Genomic DNA, 22,206 nt, shown 5'->3' with positions numbered 1-22,206 from the left:
GAAGGACAACCATCTCTGCAGCACTCCTCCAATCAGGGCTTTGTGGTACAGTTGCCAGATGGAAGTCACTCCTCAGTAAAAGGAACATGATATCCTGCTCGGAGTTTTCCTGAAGACTCAGACCATGAGAAACCAGATCCTCTGGTCTGATGAAACCAAGATTGAACTTTTGGGCCTGAATGCCAAGCGTCACGTTTGGAGGAAACCTGGCACCCTCTCTACGGTGAAGCATGGTGGTGGCAGCATTATGCTGTAGAGATGTTTTTCAGCAGTAGGGACTGGTAGACTAGTCAGGGTCGAGGGAAAGATGAACAAAGCAATGTACAGACAGATCCTTGATGAAAACCTGCTCCATAGCGCTCAGGACGGAAGGATAACCTTCCAACAGGACAACGACCCGAAGCACACAGCCAAGACAACGCAGGAGTGGCTTCAGGACAAGTCTCTGAATGTCCTTGAGTGACCCTGCCAGAGCCTGGACTTGAACCTGATCGAACATCTCTGAAGAGACCTGAAAATAGCTGTGCAGCGACGCTCCTCAACCAACCTGACAGCGCTTGAGAGGATCTGTAGAGAAGAATGGGAGAAATTCCCCAAATACTGGTGTGCCAAGAAGAGTCAAGGCTGTAATCACTGTCAAAGGTGCTTCAACAAAGTACTGAGTTAAGGGTCTGAATACTTATGTAAATGTGATATTTCAGTTTTGTATTTGCAAAACAATCTTGACCTGTTTTTGCTTTGTCATAATGGGGTATTGTGTGTAGATTGATGAGGGGGGAAAAACAATTCAATACATTTTAGAATACGGATGTAGCATAACATTTTTTTTTTTTTTAAGTTAAGGGGTCTGAATACTTTCTGAATGATCAATGTTTCTTTTGAAATAGTATTTAAATAGGAATAGTTTCACCATATTAAAACGAGAGTTCAGTTCATATAACATGGTTGACCTTAGAATGAGGGTCATGTTTATTTATTTTTTACCTTAAAATTAATAACTAATCATATGAAATACTATGTCAAAGCATTGTAACGGGCTTAACAACGATGGTGAAAACCTTTGGGTTTAAGTGGGTTAAGTGGGTCTTTATTGATATAAAAACGTGTTCTATATTAATGGGTAATTCGTTTAATATAACATACTTTTAAAATGTAAAATTGGTGCACAATTTCTACTTAAAATATCAAAGGGATGCAAAAGGGACTCATGGAACGACCAGAACACAATAGCAACATTTGTGTCTATTGTCGAAAAACAAACCTTCATAATTGCAAGTGTGTGCAGTAAAATGTAATTAAAATCATCCCAGAACCATTGAGCACATAACATAAGCCAGCATCTCTTCATATTTAATTTGGGTTGGACAAATGGAACGAATAGATAGATATAGATCTGTATTATTTACATTATGCAACCGAAAACAAAAGTTAATAATGAATGTGTAGAAATACAAAGTATCCATGAATAAAAAATAAAATAATTATATTAAAAACTCACACACATCATACTCAACATATTATGATAGAAATTAGTGCTGTGAATGAAAGGGAAATGTACAAGTAAAATTGAAGTCTGTTTCACCACAAGGTGGCACAAGTTCATTACGGTTGATGTGAATTTCTTGAGGCTGAGGGTGTAACAGTATAGCTTCCGTTCCTCTCGCCCCTTCCAAGGCTCGAACCAGGGACCCTCTGCACACATCAACAACTGACACCCACAAAACACTGTAACCCATCGCTCCATAAAAGCCTCAGCCCTTGTCTGCAAGGGGAACAACTACTTCAAGGTGTCAGAGCGAGTGACGTCACCGATTGAAACGCTATTAGCGCGCACCCCGCTAACCAGCAAGTCATTTCCCATCGGTTACAAGAGCATTTGAGCTTCTTTGTACGTGTGTGTTTTTGCTGTGATATATCTATAACGGGAATGTGCAGCTGACTCCAAGTGCCTGTATGTTTTAAACTCGCAAGTGTGCAGTCTTGTTTTTCCCAATATGAATGCCTGATTGAGGGTGTGCCTGTGTGGCGTGAGTGTTCATGTCTTTTTAAGCATATGCAGCTGTTTCAGTTGAGCTTTATGCACACTGCGTAAACCTTTATGCCTTTTGTGTTCTTCACCTACAGGTTTCTAGACTCTGTCATATCCTGCTGCTGAGCTCTGGAAATTATTGGCCACATTCCCAGCAGCGCAGGGTCATGGCTGGAAGGGATCCAGCTTTTGTCAAATTAACTTTAAAGTATTTTTTTAAAGCATTTTACCTAACCTTAACTTAATTCTCCTAACCTGCTGCGTAAGTTCTAACCTGCTACGAAAAGTCAAATCGGACTTTAATTTGACAAAAGCTGGATCCCTTTTAGTCATGACCGCAGCGCAGCCTCCTGGGGCAGATTTAGCCAATGTTCCCACCCAAGAATCCTGGACGTCTGACAGCAACCAGGCCAGACTCTCTTTCAAGTCCACACTCCGTCAGCCTCTCCCGGGCCGTGGCCCAGAGTCCGCCCTCCCTCCCAAGGCTGTCTCCCATCTTTATGGAGCGCCCAGAAAAACAGCCACTCTCCCTCCTAAATAACAATTTCTTAAAACTGCCTGCCACACCCGATTTTCTTTCTTTCCCTCCCTGACCTCTCCTGCCCCTTATGGTCACCCCTAACATTTCACACAACAGAAATCTTTCTCATGTTAGTCTGGAAGCAGTTAAAACCATGCTGTTAGATGTGAAGGCCAAGGTTAAATGGGGAAAGTTTAATGGCAACATTTCCATAGAGCTTTTTCATGTTGAAACAAGTATTTTTTTAGACTTTGTTAGAGCATGTTTGGATTAAATATCAGTTTTCAATTACACCTCATGCAGCCATGTGAGATTTTGAAAGATGGCAATAGGCCTGGAAAGTGAAACGTATCAGAACATGTTTTTCTCATACAATACATGCACAAATATTAACTTTTGTGTGCACACATTCACTTGGTTAAAAACACACACAAAACGCATTGGATTCTTTTGATACTTCATTTATTTTATAAAAAGGAATGCATTTAAGAAAAACAAATTATGTACCACTATTAGTGTTTAATATGTACCGTTCTGACACAGGCATAGTGCTACTGGACACACAAGACATTCCATACATGAACACAGTTCATACATACATACATACATACATACATACTGTACATACTTACATACATAGTTATTCATATATTTATACAGGGTTAGACAACACATGAATGAAGTGATAGGTATGTTTGCGTTGTCTTTTAAGAAACCCGGGAGAGCGCAGGCAGTCAGGCAATATGGAAGCTGCCATATTGCTTTCACTATTCCTACTGGTCTGGTCTAGCCCGGAATCTACATTCATAGGTTCAGTTTATTGTGAAGTGAAACAATTGTAACAGAGCATATCAGTTTGGATTCCAGGCTAGGGCTCGCTGTCTAACTAGCAGGCTGTAAAAACCTGCATGGAAATATGAGGACCAGAAGCGTGGCCAAGTGAGAGTGAGTGTGTCTGGACAAAGGCAGATGAGGTTCTTCCTGAACAACAGCAACCGCTTTATGAAACACAGGACTTCCTGTCGTTAGAGGAATTAAGAGTTTATTTAGGCGTCTTAAGAGAATAAAGAGGGCGGGAATGGAGACCCCCGCTCCCCTTGAAACGGGATCTTCTCTCGTTTATGGAGGGGGATTGTTGGGGAAGATGAGACGTGTCTATTCTGGACGAATCCCATGTCTTCCTGTGTTGAACAGGACTGTACTATTTTTCAACCATTCTACCTGGACTGGCTTGGTGGTGATATTGCTGTTATTTGTTGTAGTCTGTTTTTAAGACTTCACAGTGAGATTGACCTACCCTGTTTAATCCCACTCTCTGCACGGCAATGACAAGTCAATGATCTATAATACTGTAAAAAAATAGAGCGGTCTCGCTCCAAACACTTCAGACTTACATTCAGGCCCATTCCCCTGGAGCAAGAACCAATAATAACAGAAAGCACACTGCCACTGCGTTGCTACAACTTTGTTAAAACAACAGTCCTGTTGGTTATGGGCTGCTGGGTAGCTGTAATTGAGTGAAATTTATCAGTGCCAACTCACTTCAAGAAATGTGTTTTCTGATTGGGCCTTCCTCTTAGGAAACGTTAGTTACAAAAGACAACATTAAAAGCGAGAGGGACAGATTTAAGTGGGCGGAGAGAGAGAGAGAGAGAATGTTAATGAACAAGCTGAACTTACTGGAGTACACCAATACACATTAGTTCTTACAAAGGAGTTAGAATGTCGTGCAATATACGTAAGCAGAGTACTTTTGTTTTTTGCAGTTAATCAAAGGGATCTATGTATGTTGATATATGAAGGTATATAGCCCTGGTTTAGAGGGGTACTTGCAAGGGTTTCGGCCTGCATGGAGTGCAGTACTGAGTGAGGACTAGTCACTGCCTGGGTGCCTCACGTCTCTCTATATGAGCAATGGCCTATGAGTTCTGTATGTATGGATACATATATAATTCACTCAGGGAAACTTCTGTGGTTTAACCTTTCAAGAGGGCGACAGCCATAAACAATCACACAACGCTTACATGTCTACAAAGTGCAATATGTGAAAGCTTTCCATTATCAGGGCGCAGTAAAACACTCCAACAACTCAGCATCACGATTATGTATATGGTGTCTGTGGATTTGGCTTTCCATAAGAGAGTCTGCATACGTGTAAAACAAGTCGACATGCAGAACATTAATTATGTATCGTTATAATCAAGACTCCCTCAACAAAGATTGACTCCACTCTGTGAAAGTCCCTAAGAAAATGTTTAAAACATTGTTCAAAAATAAGATTAAAAAAAGTCTCAGCTACGATTGTGAATTCATTGAATAATAGTGAATTCACTCTCGAGGATGATTGCGTTACCACGCTCTTGTGGTGAATCGGTTAAATGCTGATTGTGAATTCACACAGGTATGATTGTAATGAGAGTCAACGATGTTGTGACATCTCTCCAGACAAACAGACAAGACGGTCTTCTGTGTGGCAGGTCTGGAGTGGGGATGGGGGGGGTTCACAGGTGTGCTTTCCTCTTTAAGTCTCTTCACCTGCACACAGCCCCATCACACACACTATCCCTCTCACACACCCAGTCAAACAGACACACGCACACACATTCACATTCAGAAACACACAGTGTGTGATTATAGCATCGAGTCAGACACAGGTGGTGCACTCTGCCTGCATGATGGGCGTGGTCTGGTGTTCGTGTTTGTTGGTACAGTGCTCCATAGAGCTGGAGCTCTTGAGGGGCACCAGGCATCGGTCAGTGGGGCGCCCGCTGGTCAACAGCCCCCAGCAGCACAGCACGCGCAGGAACTCTTTTCTCATGTCCTTGCTGCGTAGCGTGTAGATCAGTGGGTTGAGTGCCGAGTTGAGCGTGGCGATGCCAAAGAAGATGTCTGCCTTGGAGAGGACGGGGCAGTCCAGCCTGCGACAGGAGGTGTCCAGGAGGAGGACTGTGAAGGCGGGCAGCCAGCACACGATGAAGACGCCCAGCACGATGGTGACCGTCTTCAGCAGGGCGTAGGCCGGAGAGTTGGTGGCCTCTTGGTGGCTGGAGCGCACGATCAAGTAGATGCGCACGTAAAGGATGCCGATAGAGAGCAGGATGATGCTGAAGATGGTGACCACAAACAGGATGTACTTCTTAGAATAGAGAGGCAGCAAGACCGAGCACTCAGGCAGGTTGTTGATGCAGTTCCAGCCGATGATCGGCAGGCCCCCCAGGAGGATGGAGGTGACCCAGCACGTCCCGATCAGCAGGAACATACGACACGTCCTGTTGGAGCCGTACACCCTGACCTTGGTGATGGCGATGTAGCGCTCGATGGCGATGGCCAGCAGGCTGAAGACGGAGGCGGCCAGCGCTATAAAGGCTGTGCCCTCCCGGATGAACCACTGCACCGGCACCAACTCAAAGGTCCTTGGCCCTGATAGGAAGATGTTGGCGATGTAGGCAGAGCCGGCCAGCAGGTCGGAGAAGGCTAGGTTCCCGATGAAGAAGAACATGGCGGAGTGGAACTTCTTGTTGCGGAACACGGCAATGAGCACCAGCAAGTTCTCCAGAATGATGATGCTGCAGATGATGACGAAGACGATGTTGAGGGAGCTGAGCTGGGCCTTCCCGTTGGTGCGCTCCTCCAGCTCCTCCGAGGTCATGTCCTTGGCAAACACATAGTAGGCATGGATCAGGGTCCGGTTGTAGTACTGGGAATACTTGCTCTTCATGGCAACAACGGGGTGGCAGAGCACGGTGGCTTTTCGACAAAGAGTCATTCACACAGTGGTGTGGTGACGGTAGAGCTGGTCTGGGCCAATAGTCATTCTCTCAAGAGGAGACGTCTGGGAGACAGGGGGAGGACGCAGGGCAGGCAGGCTGAGGGGAGGGACTGTGCCCGTCCCAGAATCACGTCTCTGTGGCCCAGGAAGCCTGGTTGGGTCACCTGCAGAGAAACAGAGAGACATGGTCAGGATTACTAACAGGGCATATAATAGTGTGCATCGTGTGATTTTAACCAATTATTAGTAGGCATTGCCTACTAATTGTCTACTAATTGGTTGATATCATTGGAAACACTTTTTTACTACAAAACATAAAAAGCACAATTTTCACACGTTGATGTTGGGGTGGTGCTGTAGATAACAATGAAGTTTAATTTGTAAAACTTTTTTCCCTTTAAATAATAATTTTAAGAGGTGGAAAAAGGTTGATTCAAGTGTCAACTCATCTAGGGGAGACAAAGTAATGAGTTGGTCTGTGTTACAGTGAAATAGTTTATTAAGGTCAGACTTGCTTATGACACAAATCAGAGCAGTTGTGTGTGTGATGTGTGTGTAACTGATTCTTACTGCCATAGGGCCTGCTTTGGCCTGTGGACCTGGGGTGATCAGACATGTCTTAGGGTTCAAAAATAGATCCAATCCGGACAGATCTGGCATCTGCCTTTAGCCACAACTATCCCCTGAGCATTACACAGCGAGGACTGTGTGTTACCACATGTGCTACTGCTGCAAATACACTGTGTACTGTGTCCTTTTGCTACATCTCCAGCTAAACACCCACACAGGCAGACAGTTGCTGCTTTTGTCTGTGCAACAGGATTGGAATGGCAGTAAGGAGATAGTTTATTAGTGTTGAGCATTGAGAGACTCCAGGGCAAGGTTTACGTCATCATCATAACCTATCATGAAGAGTTAGACTCTTTGACCAATCTGGAACTGTAATTCCTAGGAAAATCAGTACGAGGAAAAATAGGAAACAATACATTTTTCTTCCAGAACAGTAAGCCTAGATATTTCTGCAGACAGAGATCACCTGGAGGCTGTAGCCTCAGAGCCTAATGGTCCGTCAGGCTAGAACACACAGCAGCTAGGTCTGTCTGTCTACCGAGGATATTCCGCTCACCATTTCTAAGCACCTTGCCGTCAACACTCTGCTCCGTCACACCATCGTTGTCCGGACTGAGCAACATTTAACTCTATTAAAGTCCCTCTAACACCAGCATAGCAGCATAGATCGTGGATCAGCCAGACTAGGGCCAGGGGCAAGCCTCAACGTGATGACCCCCCAAACACTGGAGGGCATATCACAAGATGGGGACTTTCCAGACTTGTGGGAAGCATATTATTAACCAATCTGAAGTGAAATGAAAAATCTATTCTCATGGTCATTGGTTAAGATTGTTGTAAAAGCCACAGTTGGGTCATAACATTTTAATTAGCAGATGTGTGTTACTGGTTTTCAGATCCACTCTACCCTTAAACATTTACATTCAATAATGAGTTCAAATTAAGCCGTTTGTTCATTTGAATGATACAGTTTAAATAATGACTTGCAATCAAATGTATGCAAATAACACACTGGTCCACAAAGAAAGCTTGGAATCAGTAGTCAAAAGTCAAAACAGTGTTGAAAGCAAAAGGAGGCTCTGTTAAACAAAAATAAAAGCTGTCCAGCAGTAAAGAGGTTCTGGAAAGCTGATCAGAGTCTGAGCTCTTAAATACGTAGACGGTAACGAGATGCCTCTGGAGAACAGCTCATAGTAACCGGATCCTGATGCTTTCACTGCACGCCTCCTCTCTACAGCCTGAGCTGCTGCTGCCTGCTTCATTTCCCTAATCTAAATGCTTTTACTGCTGTTTGGGTAGCTAGCTAGGTAGTCTAACTGCCGTCCTGTCTACTGGGCTGTGACAAACCTCGGTGAGGGTGGAGAGAGGAGCTGGGCTGGGGAGAGTGGAAAGAGCGGCGTGCCCATGTGGAATGGCATCTGGACACAAAGGCAGGAATCTGAGACATCTCTGTGACGCACACAAAACCCTCACACACTCGTGCACACACACACACAAAAACACACACTGATACCAGCACACACCAGACCCCCACATATAAGCTTCAACGTCATGTGCCTGTCCATGCACCGTACACAGGAATGAAATGTACTGAACATAGCCCTATACACTCGGTCACACACACCTAAGAGTATATACTCAACACACAGAGAGCTGAGTAGAGCAGCACACCAGTCCAGCTGCACACACACACAGGTTGAACACACACACAGCTGCTCTTGGTTACTAATAATAACCAGAATGCTCTGCTGTTTCCTCAAGCAGGAACAAAAGAACAATAGTCTCCTTCGGCGTGGAGGAGCTCTGCCTTCCAGCCTGAATAACACAGCCACACCAAGCCCTGCTGGAGTCACTCCCACCCCGGTCAGACTACTCCCAATAGGGCTGCTGTAACTGTATTAGCCGTTGGACGTGTGCTGATGTATGCCCATTTTATGCTGGGGTCAAATCCAATGTCCCCTCTGTGGAACAATAAAGTTGATTCAATTCAATTAATATATTCCTATTTCCTTATCGGAATCATAGCATCAGGCCTCCGCCCGTCCCCCAGTTTCCTGTGTCCATAAGTAGAGAGAAATCAGGACTTGAGGCTGAGTGGCTCTGCCAGCCGCACCAGTGTAATTACATCAGGTTACATTACTACTGCAGACGGTAATGATGTTGTTATTGGACGAGTCAATATAAACCAGCTCTCTAAAAACTGCTGAGATTGAACAGAGCAAGAGAAGATGATGCGATGTTTTGGAAGCAACTTCTTCCTTCCGCTCAGCTCATCTTTCAGTTAGGTCTCTTCAGTCAGATTTCTAAGGAGAGTTTCCCGACTGTTTTCCGACTTTGCTAGTAGACGGCAGCTCAAGGTCCTGTCAGACTGTGCGTGACCGTGGAGACCTTGGCGTGCCACATGACATCTCTGTGACCAAGGGATTTGACAGCGTGTGAAACCTGATGGGCTGGTTTACCTGCAGTGCTGTTGTCTCGCCCTTGATCTGCCCTGCCCTGTGCCATACAGGCCCAGACGTCTCCACGGCAACTAGCTGACAGACAGGACATGAGAGCAGCCGGCTTCCTGCTCCACTGCTCTGTAGTCCTGAACCTCATACGGCACGAGTCAAAGTTGTGCACTGTCTTGACACCTCATACATCACTGTCAGATCCCTGATGCTGTAGCCATAACAGATAAACACATGCTCAGCACCAAGACCAAAACACACCTGCCACGATTCCTTCCTTCCCTACCTACCTTCAACAACAGGACGCGATGAGAGTGACTGAGATGAAAGATTACACTGAGGGGTAGGCCTAGATCCAATGACAGAACAAGTCTGTGTGCTATGTGAGATTCATGTGGTTCCACTGGCAGGTTTTACACTGGTGCAAGAACCTAAAGCCTCAGGCTTCTGTATTTCCATGGCTCAAGGCCCTACTCTAACCCACATTAGTGTTCAATGGTCTACTGCAGAACCAGGGGTCTCGGCCATACAGTACAGGCTGTAGAATGGTGTCTCCATTGTGAGTGTGTAAAAAGAGAGCGAGAGAGAGAGAGAGAGATGGATGGATGGAAAGAGTGAGAGGAAATAAGAGGTAAAAGGCAGCAGCGAGAGACAGGAAGACAAGCACCAGACATACGTTTCTCAGGTGTCAATCAGAGACAGGAAATCAAAAAACGCTTCAGGGAGCACATTTGCATCAAGAAAGGAGCCGAAGACGAATCACCAAACATGTATGCTCATGCTGCATAGCCTAGATATGGGGTCATTATCAAAGCTATGTAAACGCAGCAAAAAAAGAAACATCCCTTTTTCAGGACCCTGTCTTTCAAAGATAATTCATAAAAATCCAAATAACTTCACAGATCTTCAATGTAAAGGGTTTAAACACTGTTTCCCATGCTTGTTCAATGAACCATAAACAATTCATGAACATGCACCTGTGGAACGGTCATTAAGACACTAACAGCTTACAGACGGTAGGCAATTAAGGTTACAGTTATGAAAACTTAGGACACGAAAGAGGTCTTTCTACTGACTCTGAAAAACACCAAATGAAAGATGCCCAGAGTCCCTGCTCATCTGCGTGAACGTGCCTTAGGCATGCTGCAAGGAGGAATGAGAACTGCAGATGTGGCCAGGGCAATGAATTGTAATGTCCATACTGAGAGACACCTAAGACAGAGCTACAGGGAGACAGGACGGACAGCTGACCGTCCTCGCAGTGGCAGACCACGTGTAACAACACCTGCACAGGATCGGTACATCACACCTGTGGGACAGGTACATGATGGCAACAACAACTGCCAGAGTTACACCAGGAACGCACAATCCATCCATCAGTGCTCAGACTGTCCGCAATAGGCTGAGAGAGGCTGTACTGAGGGCCTGTAAGGCAGCTCCTCACCAGACATCACCGGCAACAACGTCACCTATGGGCACAAACCTACCGTTGCTGGACCAGATAGGACCGGCAAAAAGTGCTCTTCACTGACGAGTCACGGTTTTGTCTCACCAGGGGTGATGGTCAGATTCGTGTTTATCGTCAAATGAATGAGCATTACACCGAGGCCTGTACTCTGGAGCGGGATCGATTTGGAGGTGGAGGATCCGTCGTGGTCTGGGGTGGTGTGTCACAGCATCATCGGACTGAGCTTGTTGTCATTGCAGGCAATCTCAATGCTGTGCGTTACAGGGAAGACGTCATCCTCCCTCATGTGGTACCCTTCCTGCAGGATCATTCTGACATGACCCTCCAGCATGACAATGCCACCAGCCATACTGCTCGTTCTGCGTGATTTCCTGCAAGACAGGAATGTCAGTGTTCTGCCATGGCCAGCGAAGAGCCCCGATCTCAATCCCTTTGAGCACGTCTGGGACCTGATGGACCAGAGGGTGAGGGCTAGGGCCATTCCCACCTGAAATGTCCGGTAAATTGCAGGTGCCTTGGTGGGAGAGTAGGGTAACATCTCACAGCAAGAACTGGCACATCTGGTGCAGTCCATGAGGAGGAGATGCACTGCAGTACTTAATGCAGCTGGTGGCCACACCAGATACTGACTGTTACTTTTGATTTTGACCCCCCTTTGTTCAGGGACACATTATTCAATTTCTGTCAGTGGAACTAGTTCAGTTTATGTCTCAGTTGTTGAACCTTATGTTCATACAAATATTTACACATGTTAAGTTTGCTGAAAATAAACGCAGTTGACAGTGAGAGGAGAGGATGTTTCTTTCTTTGCTGAGTTTAGTTTGTGACCATGTAGCCCATCTAGTGTGTCTCCAACACCACGGTTGTTTTACATCCACAACTGATCAGAACTAAAACAACCAGATAATAATATCCGTCTTACATACTCAAAGCTGCTCAAAGTTTATCACGCAATGTGTATTTAGTAAGATATTCAAATGAACCGTGCAGAATATTCAGGAGTGTCACACCCTGGTCAAAGTATTTTGTGTTTATCTTTATTTATTTGGTCAGGCCAGGGTGTGGCAGGGGTTTTTGTATGTGGTGTGTTTGTATGGGGATTGTAGCTAGTGGGGTGTTCTAGCTAAGTCTATGGCTGTCTGAAGTGGTTCTCAATCAGAGGCAGGTGTTTATCGTTGTCTCTGATTGGGAACCATATTTAGGCAGCCATATTCTTTGAGTTTGTCGTGGGTGATTGTCCTTAGTCTGTGTTAGTTTACACTAGTATAGGCTGTTTCGGTTTTCGTTACGTTTCTTGTTTTGGTAGTGTTTGTATTTAGATTCGTGTTTCGTTTGTTTAATAAACATGGATCGCAATCTACACGCTGCATTTTGGTCCGACTCTCCTTCTCATAAAGAAAACCGTTACTGAATCACCCACCACCAACGGACCAAGCAGCGTGTCAACAGGCAAGAACAGCCCAAAGTGGAGTACAGTATGGACTATACTTCTTGGGAGGAGATAGACAGGTGGGCGGTCGACCCAGGGAGAGTGCCGGAGCCCGCCTGGGATTCGATGGAGCAGTGCGCGGAAGGATATAGGAGAATGGAGTTTGCGAAGCAAGCAAGGCGGCGCGGACGGAGGCCCCATAGTCAGCCCCAAAAATTTCTTGGGGGGGGGCTCAGGGAGAGTGTGGCAGAGTCAGGAGCCAGACCTGAGCCAACTCTCCCTGTTTATCGTGAGGAGCCAAGGAGGAGACCAGAGCCGGTGTTGGAGGTGAGCGAAACAGAGACTGTGAAGGAGTTAATGGGGAAATTGGAGGAGAGAGAAATGAGGGAGTTGCTGTGTTGGTGTTTTAAACATGGAATTCGCCCGACGGAGCGTGTCGGGGATTTGATGGCACCTGGGTCAGCGCTCCATACTCGTCCTGAGGTGCGTGTTAGTCGGCTGGTGAAGATGGTGCCAGTCTCACGTACCAGGCCTCCTGTGCACCTCCCTAGCCTTGCACGTCCTGTGCCAGCACCGCTCTCAAGATCTCCAGTACGCCTTCACGGTCTAACCCATCCTGTGCCTACTCCACACCCCAGCCCTCCGGTAGCAGCTCCCCGCACCAGGCTTCCTGTGCGTGTCCTCGGCCCAGTACCACCAGTGCCAGCACCACGCATCAGGCCTACAGTGTGCCTCGCCTGTCCAGCGCTGTCGGAGCCCTCCTCCTCTCCAGCGCTGTCGGAGTCTCCCGCCTGTTTAGCACTGTTAGAGCCTTCCTTCTCTACAGCGCTGCCGGAGTCTCCCGCCTGTTCAGAACTGCCAGTTTGCAAAGAGCTGCCAGTTAGCATAGAGCTGCCAGTTAGCATAGAGCTGCCAGTTAGCATAGAGCTGCCAGTTAGCATAGAGCTGCCAGTTAGCATAGAGCTGCCAGTTAGCATAGAGCTGCCAGTTAGCATAGAGCTGCCAGTCTGCAAGGAGCTGCCAGAGCTGCCTGTCTGCAGGATGCCGCCAAAGCTGCCAGTCTGCAAGGAGCCGCCAGAGCTGCCAGTCTGCAAGGAGCCGCCAGAGCTGCCAGTTAGCATGGAGCAGCCAGGGCCGCCAGTTAGCATGGAGCAGCCAAGGCCGCCAGTCAGCATGGAGCAGCCAGGGCCGCCAGTCAGCATGGAGCAGCCAGGGCCGCCAGTCAGCATGGAGCAGCCAGTCAGCATGGAGCAGCCAGTCAGCATGGAGCAGCCAGAGCAGCCAGTCAGCATGGAGCAGCCAGAGCTGCCAGTCAGCATGGAGCAGCCAGTCAGCATGGAGCAGCCAGAGCTGCCAGTCAGCATGGAGCAGCCAGTCAGCATGGAGCAGCCAGAGCTGCCAGTCAGCATGGAGCAGCCAGTTAGCATGGAGCAGCCAGAGCTGCCAGTCATCATGGAGCAGCCAGTCAGCATGGAGCAGCCAGAGCTGCCAGTCGACCAGACTCTTCCAGATCTGCCAGTCGACCAGACTCTTCCAGATCTGCCAGTCGACCAGACTCTTCCAGATCTGCCAGTCGACCAGACTCTCCCAGATCTGCCAGTCGACCAGACTCTCCCAGATCTGCCAGTCGACCAGACTCTCCCAGATCTGCCAGTCGACCAGACTCTCCCAGATCTGCCAGTCGACCAGACTCTCCCAGATCTGCCAGTCGACCAGACTCTTCCAGATCTGCCAGTCGACCAGACTCTTCCAGATCTGCCAGTCGACCAGACTCTTCCAGATCTGCCAGTCGACCAGACTCTTCCAGATCTGCCAGTCGACCAGACTCTTCCAGATCTGCCAGTCGACCAGACTCTTCCAGATCTGCCAGTCGACCAGACTCTTCCAGATCTGCCAGTCGACCAGGATCTGCCAGTCAGCCAGGATCTGCCAGTCAGCCAGGATATGGTAGATTCGTCAACCTGCCTGAGCTTCCTCTCACTCCTGAGCTTCCTCTCACTCCTGAGCTTCCTCTCACTCCTGAGCTTCCCCTCAGTCCCGAGCTGCCTCAGTCCCGAGCTGCCCCTCAGTCCCGATCTGCTCCTCAGTCCAGTGGGGTTCTGGGTGAGGACTACTAGGCCATGGTCGGCGGCGAGGGTGGACTATCCAGGGACGCGAGGAGAAGGGACTAAGACATTGATTGAGTGGGGTCCACGTCCCGCGCCGGAGCCGCCACCATGGACAGACGCCCACCCGGACCCTCCCTATTGTTTTGAGGTGCGTTCGGGAGTCCGCACCTTAGGGGGGGGGTTCTGTCACACCCTGGTCAAAGTATTTTGTGTTTATCTTTATTTATTTGGTCAGGCCAGGGTGTGGCAGGGGTTTTTGTATGTGGTGTGTTTGTATGGGGATTGTAGCTAGTGGGGTGTTCTAGCTAAGTCTATGGCTGTCTGAAGTGGTTCTCAATCAGAGGCAGGTGTTTATCGTTGTCTCTGATTGGGAACCATATTTAGGCAGCCATATTCTTTGAGTTTGTCGTGGGTGATTGTCCTTAGTGTCCTTACTCTGTGTTAGTTTACACTAGTATAGGCTGTTTCGGTTTTCGTTACGTTTCTTGTTTTGGTAGTGTTTGTATTTAGATTCGTGTTTCGTTTGTTTAATAAACATGGATCGCAATCTACACGCTGCATTTTGGTCCGACTCTCCTTCTCATAAAGAAAACCGTTACAAGGAGTCCGAATAGTAAATATCTTCTGAAACCTTATTCTCTAATTTCCCCGGGCTCGACTGGTGCAGAGAGCTAGGTAACACTGTGCAACAAAGTGAGACTTGAAAGGGAAGTGTAGTAGACAGGACTTCAAAATTGTCAATTAACCCAATTGATTCTGAGTTCAGGCATTTACATTTTAAATGTGAAAACTATTTCTAAGATGCGTACTTTCAGATTTTCCAATCTCACCTACGTTGCTCGCACTTTGAAGTCCACAATGTAGGGGGGAGGTTCTAAGGATTAAGCTAGATGGTGATGGACAGAGATCAGCCAATTATTACTGAGAGATCAGCCAATTAAAACCAGCGGTTGTTTTGTCCGCTCCTACCACAGACTTCCAGTCAAGGCCCGTTCTGAGGCGCTGTAAAACTAGGTGGTTCGACAGAGAGAGCTGGCTGGTGGACAAAATGATCTGGTTCCTAACCCCACACTGAGACCAAGCCCCCCCCCATCCCGGCATAGTGGTCATGTGACCCACTGATAGCTCCCTGCTCTGTTCTCACAAAAGCCCCAGGTGGTGTTTTCCCTTTCCCAGCAACACCTGATAAGCCCCAATTAGCAGTGTGTCTGTGTGTGCCTGCTGCTCCCCTCCCAGATAGCTGTTCCATTACCCACCTGCTGTCACTGCAGCACTCACAGCTACCCAGCTCCACTTTCTCCTGCTGCAGGGGAAACCAGTGAACCTAGACATCAGTGTTTGAGATACCTCAGACACAACATCGTCTTGTATAACTGCACTCAGTCACATGGACACACAGAGACGCACATACATATACAGTACCCCGAGTGTTCAAAACATTAGGAACAACAATATTGAGTTGCACCCCTTTTGTCCCCAGAACTGCCTCAGTTCGTCGGGTCATGGACTACAAGGTGTTGAAAGCGTTCCACAGGGATCCTAACCCATGTTGACTAACTTGTTTCAACTGGGCCCTCACTATTTCCCACGCCAATGAGCTTGGAACAGACACAGCTGTATTTGCGCAACGGAGAAGTGTTCAGGTATTGAAATTTCTCTGACATATTTTGGGTCGGATCTGATCTACCTCGGAAACCCGAATCGGATGGGGTATTGATTTTGCAAAAAATGAATTTCAGAAATCCAATTAGATTTGGATCAAAATTTCCAGATCTGAGATGACCTCTACTTCACACTAACCCTCTATCACATTAAAGCTGTTGTATTCTCATTAAAGCACCAGACAGACACAATCTTACCTCTGTAGTAGTAATCTCTCTCCTCCTCCTAGCTAATCTCTCTCAGGTTTTAGAGCAGCCAGAGGGTTATGGGTTATCATTATCCATCATAGTCCAACGCTGGGTAGGACCCATCTTTGCTGTGATTGGATGCCTTGTCGGGTTCCATTTTTGGCCCGTCTAATGGTGTGGTGAGCATACTTGTTGAGAGCTCTGCTAGCTGTCTGGAGGATTGTTCCATTTTGCACTCCCTCCCCACTCCCTCCCCTTAACGCCTCCTCCCCCACCCCGGTCCCTGACCACAGGTTATCACCCTTGACGCCAATAGTGTCTCTGCGGTATCAACACAAATGCAGTGAGATGGAGCATTAACGATGTCAGTGCAGGAAGGAAGAGAGATTTCTATCTCAGCAGGACCGTTAGACACAATGCAGTGTATAAGGTCAGGAAGCAATGGAGCTTGAAACATACAGTGCCTTTGGAAAGTATTTAGACTCCTTATCATTTTCCACATTTTGTCACGTTACAGCCTTATTCTGAAATGGATTAAATAAAAACAATTCCTCAGCAAAAACAGAAATACCTTATTTACATATTTCGGATCCTTTGCTATGAGACTCGAAATTGAGCTCAGGTGCATCCTGTTTCCATTGATCATCCTTGAGATGTTAGTACAACTTGATTGGAGTCCACCTGTGGTAAATTCAATTGATTGGACATAGATTGTCCAAGACAGGATTGTGCCGAGGCACAGAAATGGGGAAGGGTACCAAAAAGATACAGCATATATATGTATACAGCATTGAAGGTCCCCAAGAACACAGTGGCCTCCATCAAAGGAAGAAGTTTGGAACCTTCCTGAGCAATCGGGGGAGAAACGCCTTGGTCAGGGAGGTGACCAAGAACCTGATGGTCACTCTGAAAGAGCTCTAGAGTTCATCTGTGGAGATGGGAGAACCTTCCAGAAGGACAACCATCTCTGCAGCACTCCAACAATCAGGCCTTTATGGTAGAGTAACCAGATTGAAGCCACTCCTCACATGACAGCCCACTTGGAGTTTGACAAAAGGCACCTAAAGACTCTCAGACCATGAGAAACAAGATTCTCTGGTCTGATGAAACCAATATTAAACTATTTGGCCTAAATGCTAAGCGTCACGTCTGGTGGAAACTTGAAACCATCCCTACGGTGAAGCATGGTGGTGGTGGCATCATGATGTGGGGATGTTTTTTAGCGGCAGGACTGGGAGACTAGTCAGGATCGAGGAAATGATGAACGGAGCAAAGTACAGAGAGATTCTTGATGAAAACCTGCTCCAGAGCACTCGGGACCTTGGAAGGTGAACCTTCGCTTCAGTCTAACAGGACAACGACCCTAAGCACACAGCCAAGACAACGCAGGAGTGGCTTCGGGACAAATCTCAGAATGTCCTTGAGTGAACCAGCCAGATCCCGGACATAAACCTGACGGAACATCTCTGGAGAAACCTAAAAATAGCTGTGCAGCGACGCTACCCTTCCAACCTGACAGAGCTTGAGAGGATCTGCAGAAAAGGTGTGCCCCCACGCTTGTAGCATCATACCCAAGACAAATCGAGGCTGTAGTCGCTGCCAAAGGTGCTTCAACAAAGTACTGAGTAAAGGGCCTGAATACTTATATAAATGTTATCAGTTTTTAATTTTTTATAAAATAGCAAAAATGTCTAAACTTGTTTTGCGTTGTCATTATGGGGTATTGTATGTAGATAAAATAAAACATGTTTTCCCCTCATCAAATCAATTTGAACTGTAACCTAACAACGTTTGGAAGCTACTGTACATCATACATAGTATCTACAGCAAGTATTGCCATGACGTGGTTTCTGTTGACCCATTATAGATCTATAATAGATGCACACAAACACACTATGGTATGGATCTATAAATCACGAAGTCTACAGTCGCAGAGACTAAAAACACAACTCACTCAAAACCTCTTCCTGTCAGACAGACAAACGTTCTATCGGATAAGAGAGAGCTACGCTGAGGTCGGTTTAGTTTCAGTTAGATAATACAAAAATAAATCACAGTTTAAAAAGACACGACATTAAAATGCACAAAGCATAATGTGGGTTGAATGCTGTAACAGAGAATACAACTAAATAAAGTCCCACGATGGTAGTGACTGTCCATTACTGCTTATCACTTATTAACCATCATTTATTCACATGACTTTATTACAATATTTCACCTTCCAACAGGACAACAACCCTAAGCACACAGCCAAGACAACGCAGGAGTTTTGTTTTAGGCCTATTTGATGACTACATTATTTCATTGTAAGTCATTATCTCATCTCTGCAGAGCTGAAAGTCACATATTTGAGTTGCTCTTCAATGTAAATAAGGCCCATTTTATGACTGCTGAATACCAACTAACACACTTAGATCATGTACACTACATGATCATAATTATGTGGACACCTGCTTGTCAAACATCTCATTCCAAAATAATGGGCATTCATATGCACACAAACTATTTGCATACAAATGTGTAGATGCTCTACAGACGATCAGTGACACTTGTATATCACCCTTAACAAGACAGTGTTTTCCAAATCAGATGACACCCCCCCCCCCCGGTCTCTACTTTACACACAGACACCAGCTACACTCTCTTCTATAGCTACAAGTCATTACATAGTGGAAACGGGCAGGGAAGGACAAGCCCTCTACAGCCCCAGCCAGTTAGCCACACACTGAGCTTAGCTTCACAGTCAGGATGTAGTGGGACTGAATTTGCTGGTGATAGCAGGTGGCAGCAGTGTGTCTCTGCTCTCTCTCCACATCCCTGAGCCCCAGGGCTCCATCCATGACATGAAGTGATTTCACAGCCATCACTGCAGCATTGATTGCCCTCAGTCCGTTCCCAGGGCAAGGCAGAAGTAGAGGCAGAGCATTCAAGTTCACAAAACCAGCAGGACCAGGGGCAGAAACACTATTTGAATAGTCTATCAGCAACATTTCAACTAACTAACTAGCTACTAACCCTAGCTTTAACCCTAACCTTAACACTTATCCTAGCTAACCCTAGCCCTTATTCTAAACCTAACCCTAGCAAGCAGTTGCTTATCAACAGATAGTTTGTTGATAGTATGATCCTCTGTAGAGCATGTACAGATGGGCCAAATAAAGTGTGACTTTAAAAACTCAGCTAGGTGAGTGGTCACAGAGCAGAAGAGACACGAGCAGGACTCATCCTAAACCCTAACCGCGGTCACTGTATAGATAGATAGGTCTTTGAGTTCCATCTGCAGTCACAAACAGAAGAGGTTTTATCTCGGGGTGTTTTCCCATAGGGAAAATACATACAACATTAACAACCCAATTGTGAGGCGTTAATGAAATAACACTAACTGCTACATTAACCCAGGGTAAGTCTTCAGGGCAACAGTCATGCAGTAGGTTGGTGGTGGTGGTGGTGGTATCAATGATGATCTGTGAGAGAGAGAGAAAGAGAGAGAGCAGTGATCCTCCCCTGCCCTTCTTCCTGCCTGGTGTTATCTCCTCTAAATGGCTCAGTGTTGACAGGCAGGCTGATAACACCCACAACCGCACAGCCATGCAGCAGGGCTGAAACCCACACCAGGAGAAAAAAAACACACAAATAGCAACACACACGACTTCCACCGAAGGTCCCTGTTCGGGTGGTGCTCGGCGTCGCCGGTCTACTAGCTGCCACCGATCCTTTTTCCTTTTCATTTGGTTGTGTCCGTCTTGTGTTTCACCTGTGTTTGATTTAGGGTAATTAGGGGGGGGGGGGTATTTTATCTCGCCATACCCTCTGGGTTTTGTGCGGGATTGTTACGTTTCCTGGCATTTAGTTTGGGTTGCGTTTTCTTGTGTTCTGTTGAACAGGTGTTTTTTTCCTGGACGGGGTCCGGTTGTTTTGAGGCTACTGTTGTAGTCCTGTTTCCTGTTCTTTGGACTTGTTAATAAAACGCCCTTCTCGAAATTTGCTTTCTCCTGCGCCTGACTCCACACCCACTTCTCCTTGGGGAGATTGTTGACAAACACTGAAACGCCACACAACAACACACGCATGCTAGTGGACCAGACACAAGAGATACACACAGACACCTGCAAAATGCCAAAAGAAAAATATTATCACTCACACAGACACACCAGCATAATCTTATCTATATGCATACCACTTTGACACTGATATTCACAACTGTTTAGAGCTCAATTTCCTAAACAAAGGAAATGGCTATGGTGAAATCTCCACGAGCAGACTTTGGACTGGAGAGTGAATCACTTGGTCTGTCTGTGATTTGACCTTTGACATACAGTTCTGTAGCACCTGGCTTTGTGGAGCTGGCTACAGCGTGGACTGACTGATTGTGGGGGAGTGAAACTCAGACTCAAGAGAGACGAGGCTCTGTCGCTGAGAGACTTGCACTGTTCATATGACCGCCAGGCAGCTAAATGAAACAAAAAACAGAGGCGAGAGGAAGAGAGCCTGTTTCTGTGTCGCTCTGTGACTTGTACTGTAGAGAGGCCGGACGGACCAGTGATATGAGATGGAAGCCTGCAATATCTCAGTGTTAAGCTTTAAGAGGAATTCCACAGGGGAAAGAGTTTTTTAAATATGGTGGAAAAATGTCTTTGTAGCTTGCTTTGTGTAAACTTACCAAACCATGTCCGAGACAAACACATTCCTCTGGCTCTTCACTTGGACGTATTGTTTAGATGAGTTATAGTGAAACATTAGTCCAGTAATGATCATTAAATATTTACATTCATGCGTTATCACTGCATAGCTATAGTAGTACAGAGTCAGATAACTTCTACTGATGCAGAAAAAAATAACAGAAATATATTTTCTTACATACTGTGACCAGATATCTACTTCTGTTTTTTGTTACAGAACTCTAATTTGCAGAGATGCTAACTTCTTCCCTGGAAGGCACATTGTTTTTAGCTTCAAAGACAGAATGTCTTCCTCTCCCCCCTTGTCGTATGGTGTGGGGATTTGTTAAAATCTTGCTGAAGCTGGCAGATTATCGAGGAAGTGTAAAAATAAATAAACACTGAATGATGGGTAATCTTGTAATTAGGGATTGACCTTCCCCTCATCAGCAGATGACAGTTTGAGCACAGCCTCTTTTGGGGGTCTAGTTTCTGTCTGCACAGTTCGGTCAAGAAGCAATGTTTACTTTCAATGGATGGATATGTGCCCTCTCTCCCTCCACTTGAGAGGGACAACTGAAGAAGGGCATCGTGCAGTATTGCCCTTACCCAACGGGGAGGGGCAATGCATCAGAGGGGGTGGCGCCTTTGAGGCAATTACTGTAATACATTTACCCTCAGTCCATTCCTGTCAACCCCTGTCCCACGGGGCACACTACCAAATTATTCATTTTCTTACGTCGCACTATTCTGCATGTTTCTCTTTCATCCGGCGTCCTGATTTAAAGGGACCACATTTCCCTCTCTCCATGTTCCCCCTCCTCCTCCGATATACTTGACACTTACCACAGAGATCAAAGCACAAGGGCACAAAGAGCTGACTTAGAACACATCTGGAGCAGACATGTTCTTATAGTTCCGTATTAAGGCCTCATGACTCCATATAAAGGAACCAACCACTCTCTGGTTTGAGGCTCGTCATGACACCCTGAGCCGTCTTAACACCACATCATTTCAACACTCATTTCACACGAAAGGTTCGCAACAACCTGAGCAGTTATACGTCGCTCAAGAGATCACAGTAACTAGGTTTCCATCCAGTTGGCGACAGATTTGTATGTGAATAGACTAACATCAGCACAAAGAAAATGGGAATTTCCTCACCAGTAGTGTGTTTCAACCAAATGGACTTGTGGATAAAAAAAATCTGTGCGATGACATAGTTTTTTTGCTTGTAACCAAATAAAAATCTAAAAAGTTTAATGGGTTTCCATTAAATTCAACTCTCCCAATAGTGTTGTCACAAAATGTTTTGTTAAATAGCACATGTTCCTACTCTAGTCTTGGCACGTGGA

The 22,206-nt window shown here is 46.3% G+C and overlaps 1 protein-coding gene across 2 annotated transcripts in view; it reads right to left on the bottom strand.

Annotated features, from left to right (window-relative positions):
• Positions 1 to 2,994: 2,994 nt before the first annotated feature.
• LOC110538423 (sphingosine 1-phosphate receptor 2) overlaps positions 2,995 to 22,206 on the bottom strand; it is a 29,954-nt gene continuing 10,742 nt past the window's right edge. For both annotated transcript variants that reach the window (XM_021625240.2, XM_021625242.2), the window contains exon 2: positions 2,995 to 6,482. In XM_021625240.2, the coding sequence (XP_021480915.1) occupies positions 5,194 to 6,315 (1,122 nt within the window). In that variant the 5' untranslated portion in view covers positions 6,316 to 6,482 and the 3' untranslated portion in view covers positions 2,995 to 5,193. The remainder of the gene's footprint in view (positions 6,483 to 22,206) is intronic.

Source organism: Oncorhynchus mykiss, chromosome 12, assembly GCF_013265735.2.
Source record: "Oncorhynchus mykiss isolate Arlee chromosome 12, USDA_OmykA_1.1, whole genome shotgun sequence".
Classification (NCBI taxonomy): domain Eukaryota; kingdom Metazoa; phylum Chordata; class Actinopteri; order Salmoniformes; family Salmonidae; genus Oncorhynchus; species Oncorhynchus mykiss.
This window is presented reverse-complemented; position numbering and strand designations above follow the sequence as displayed.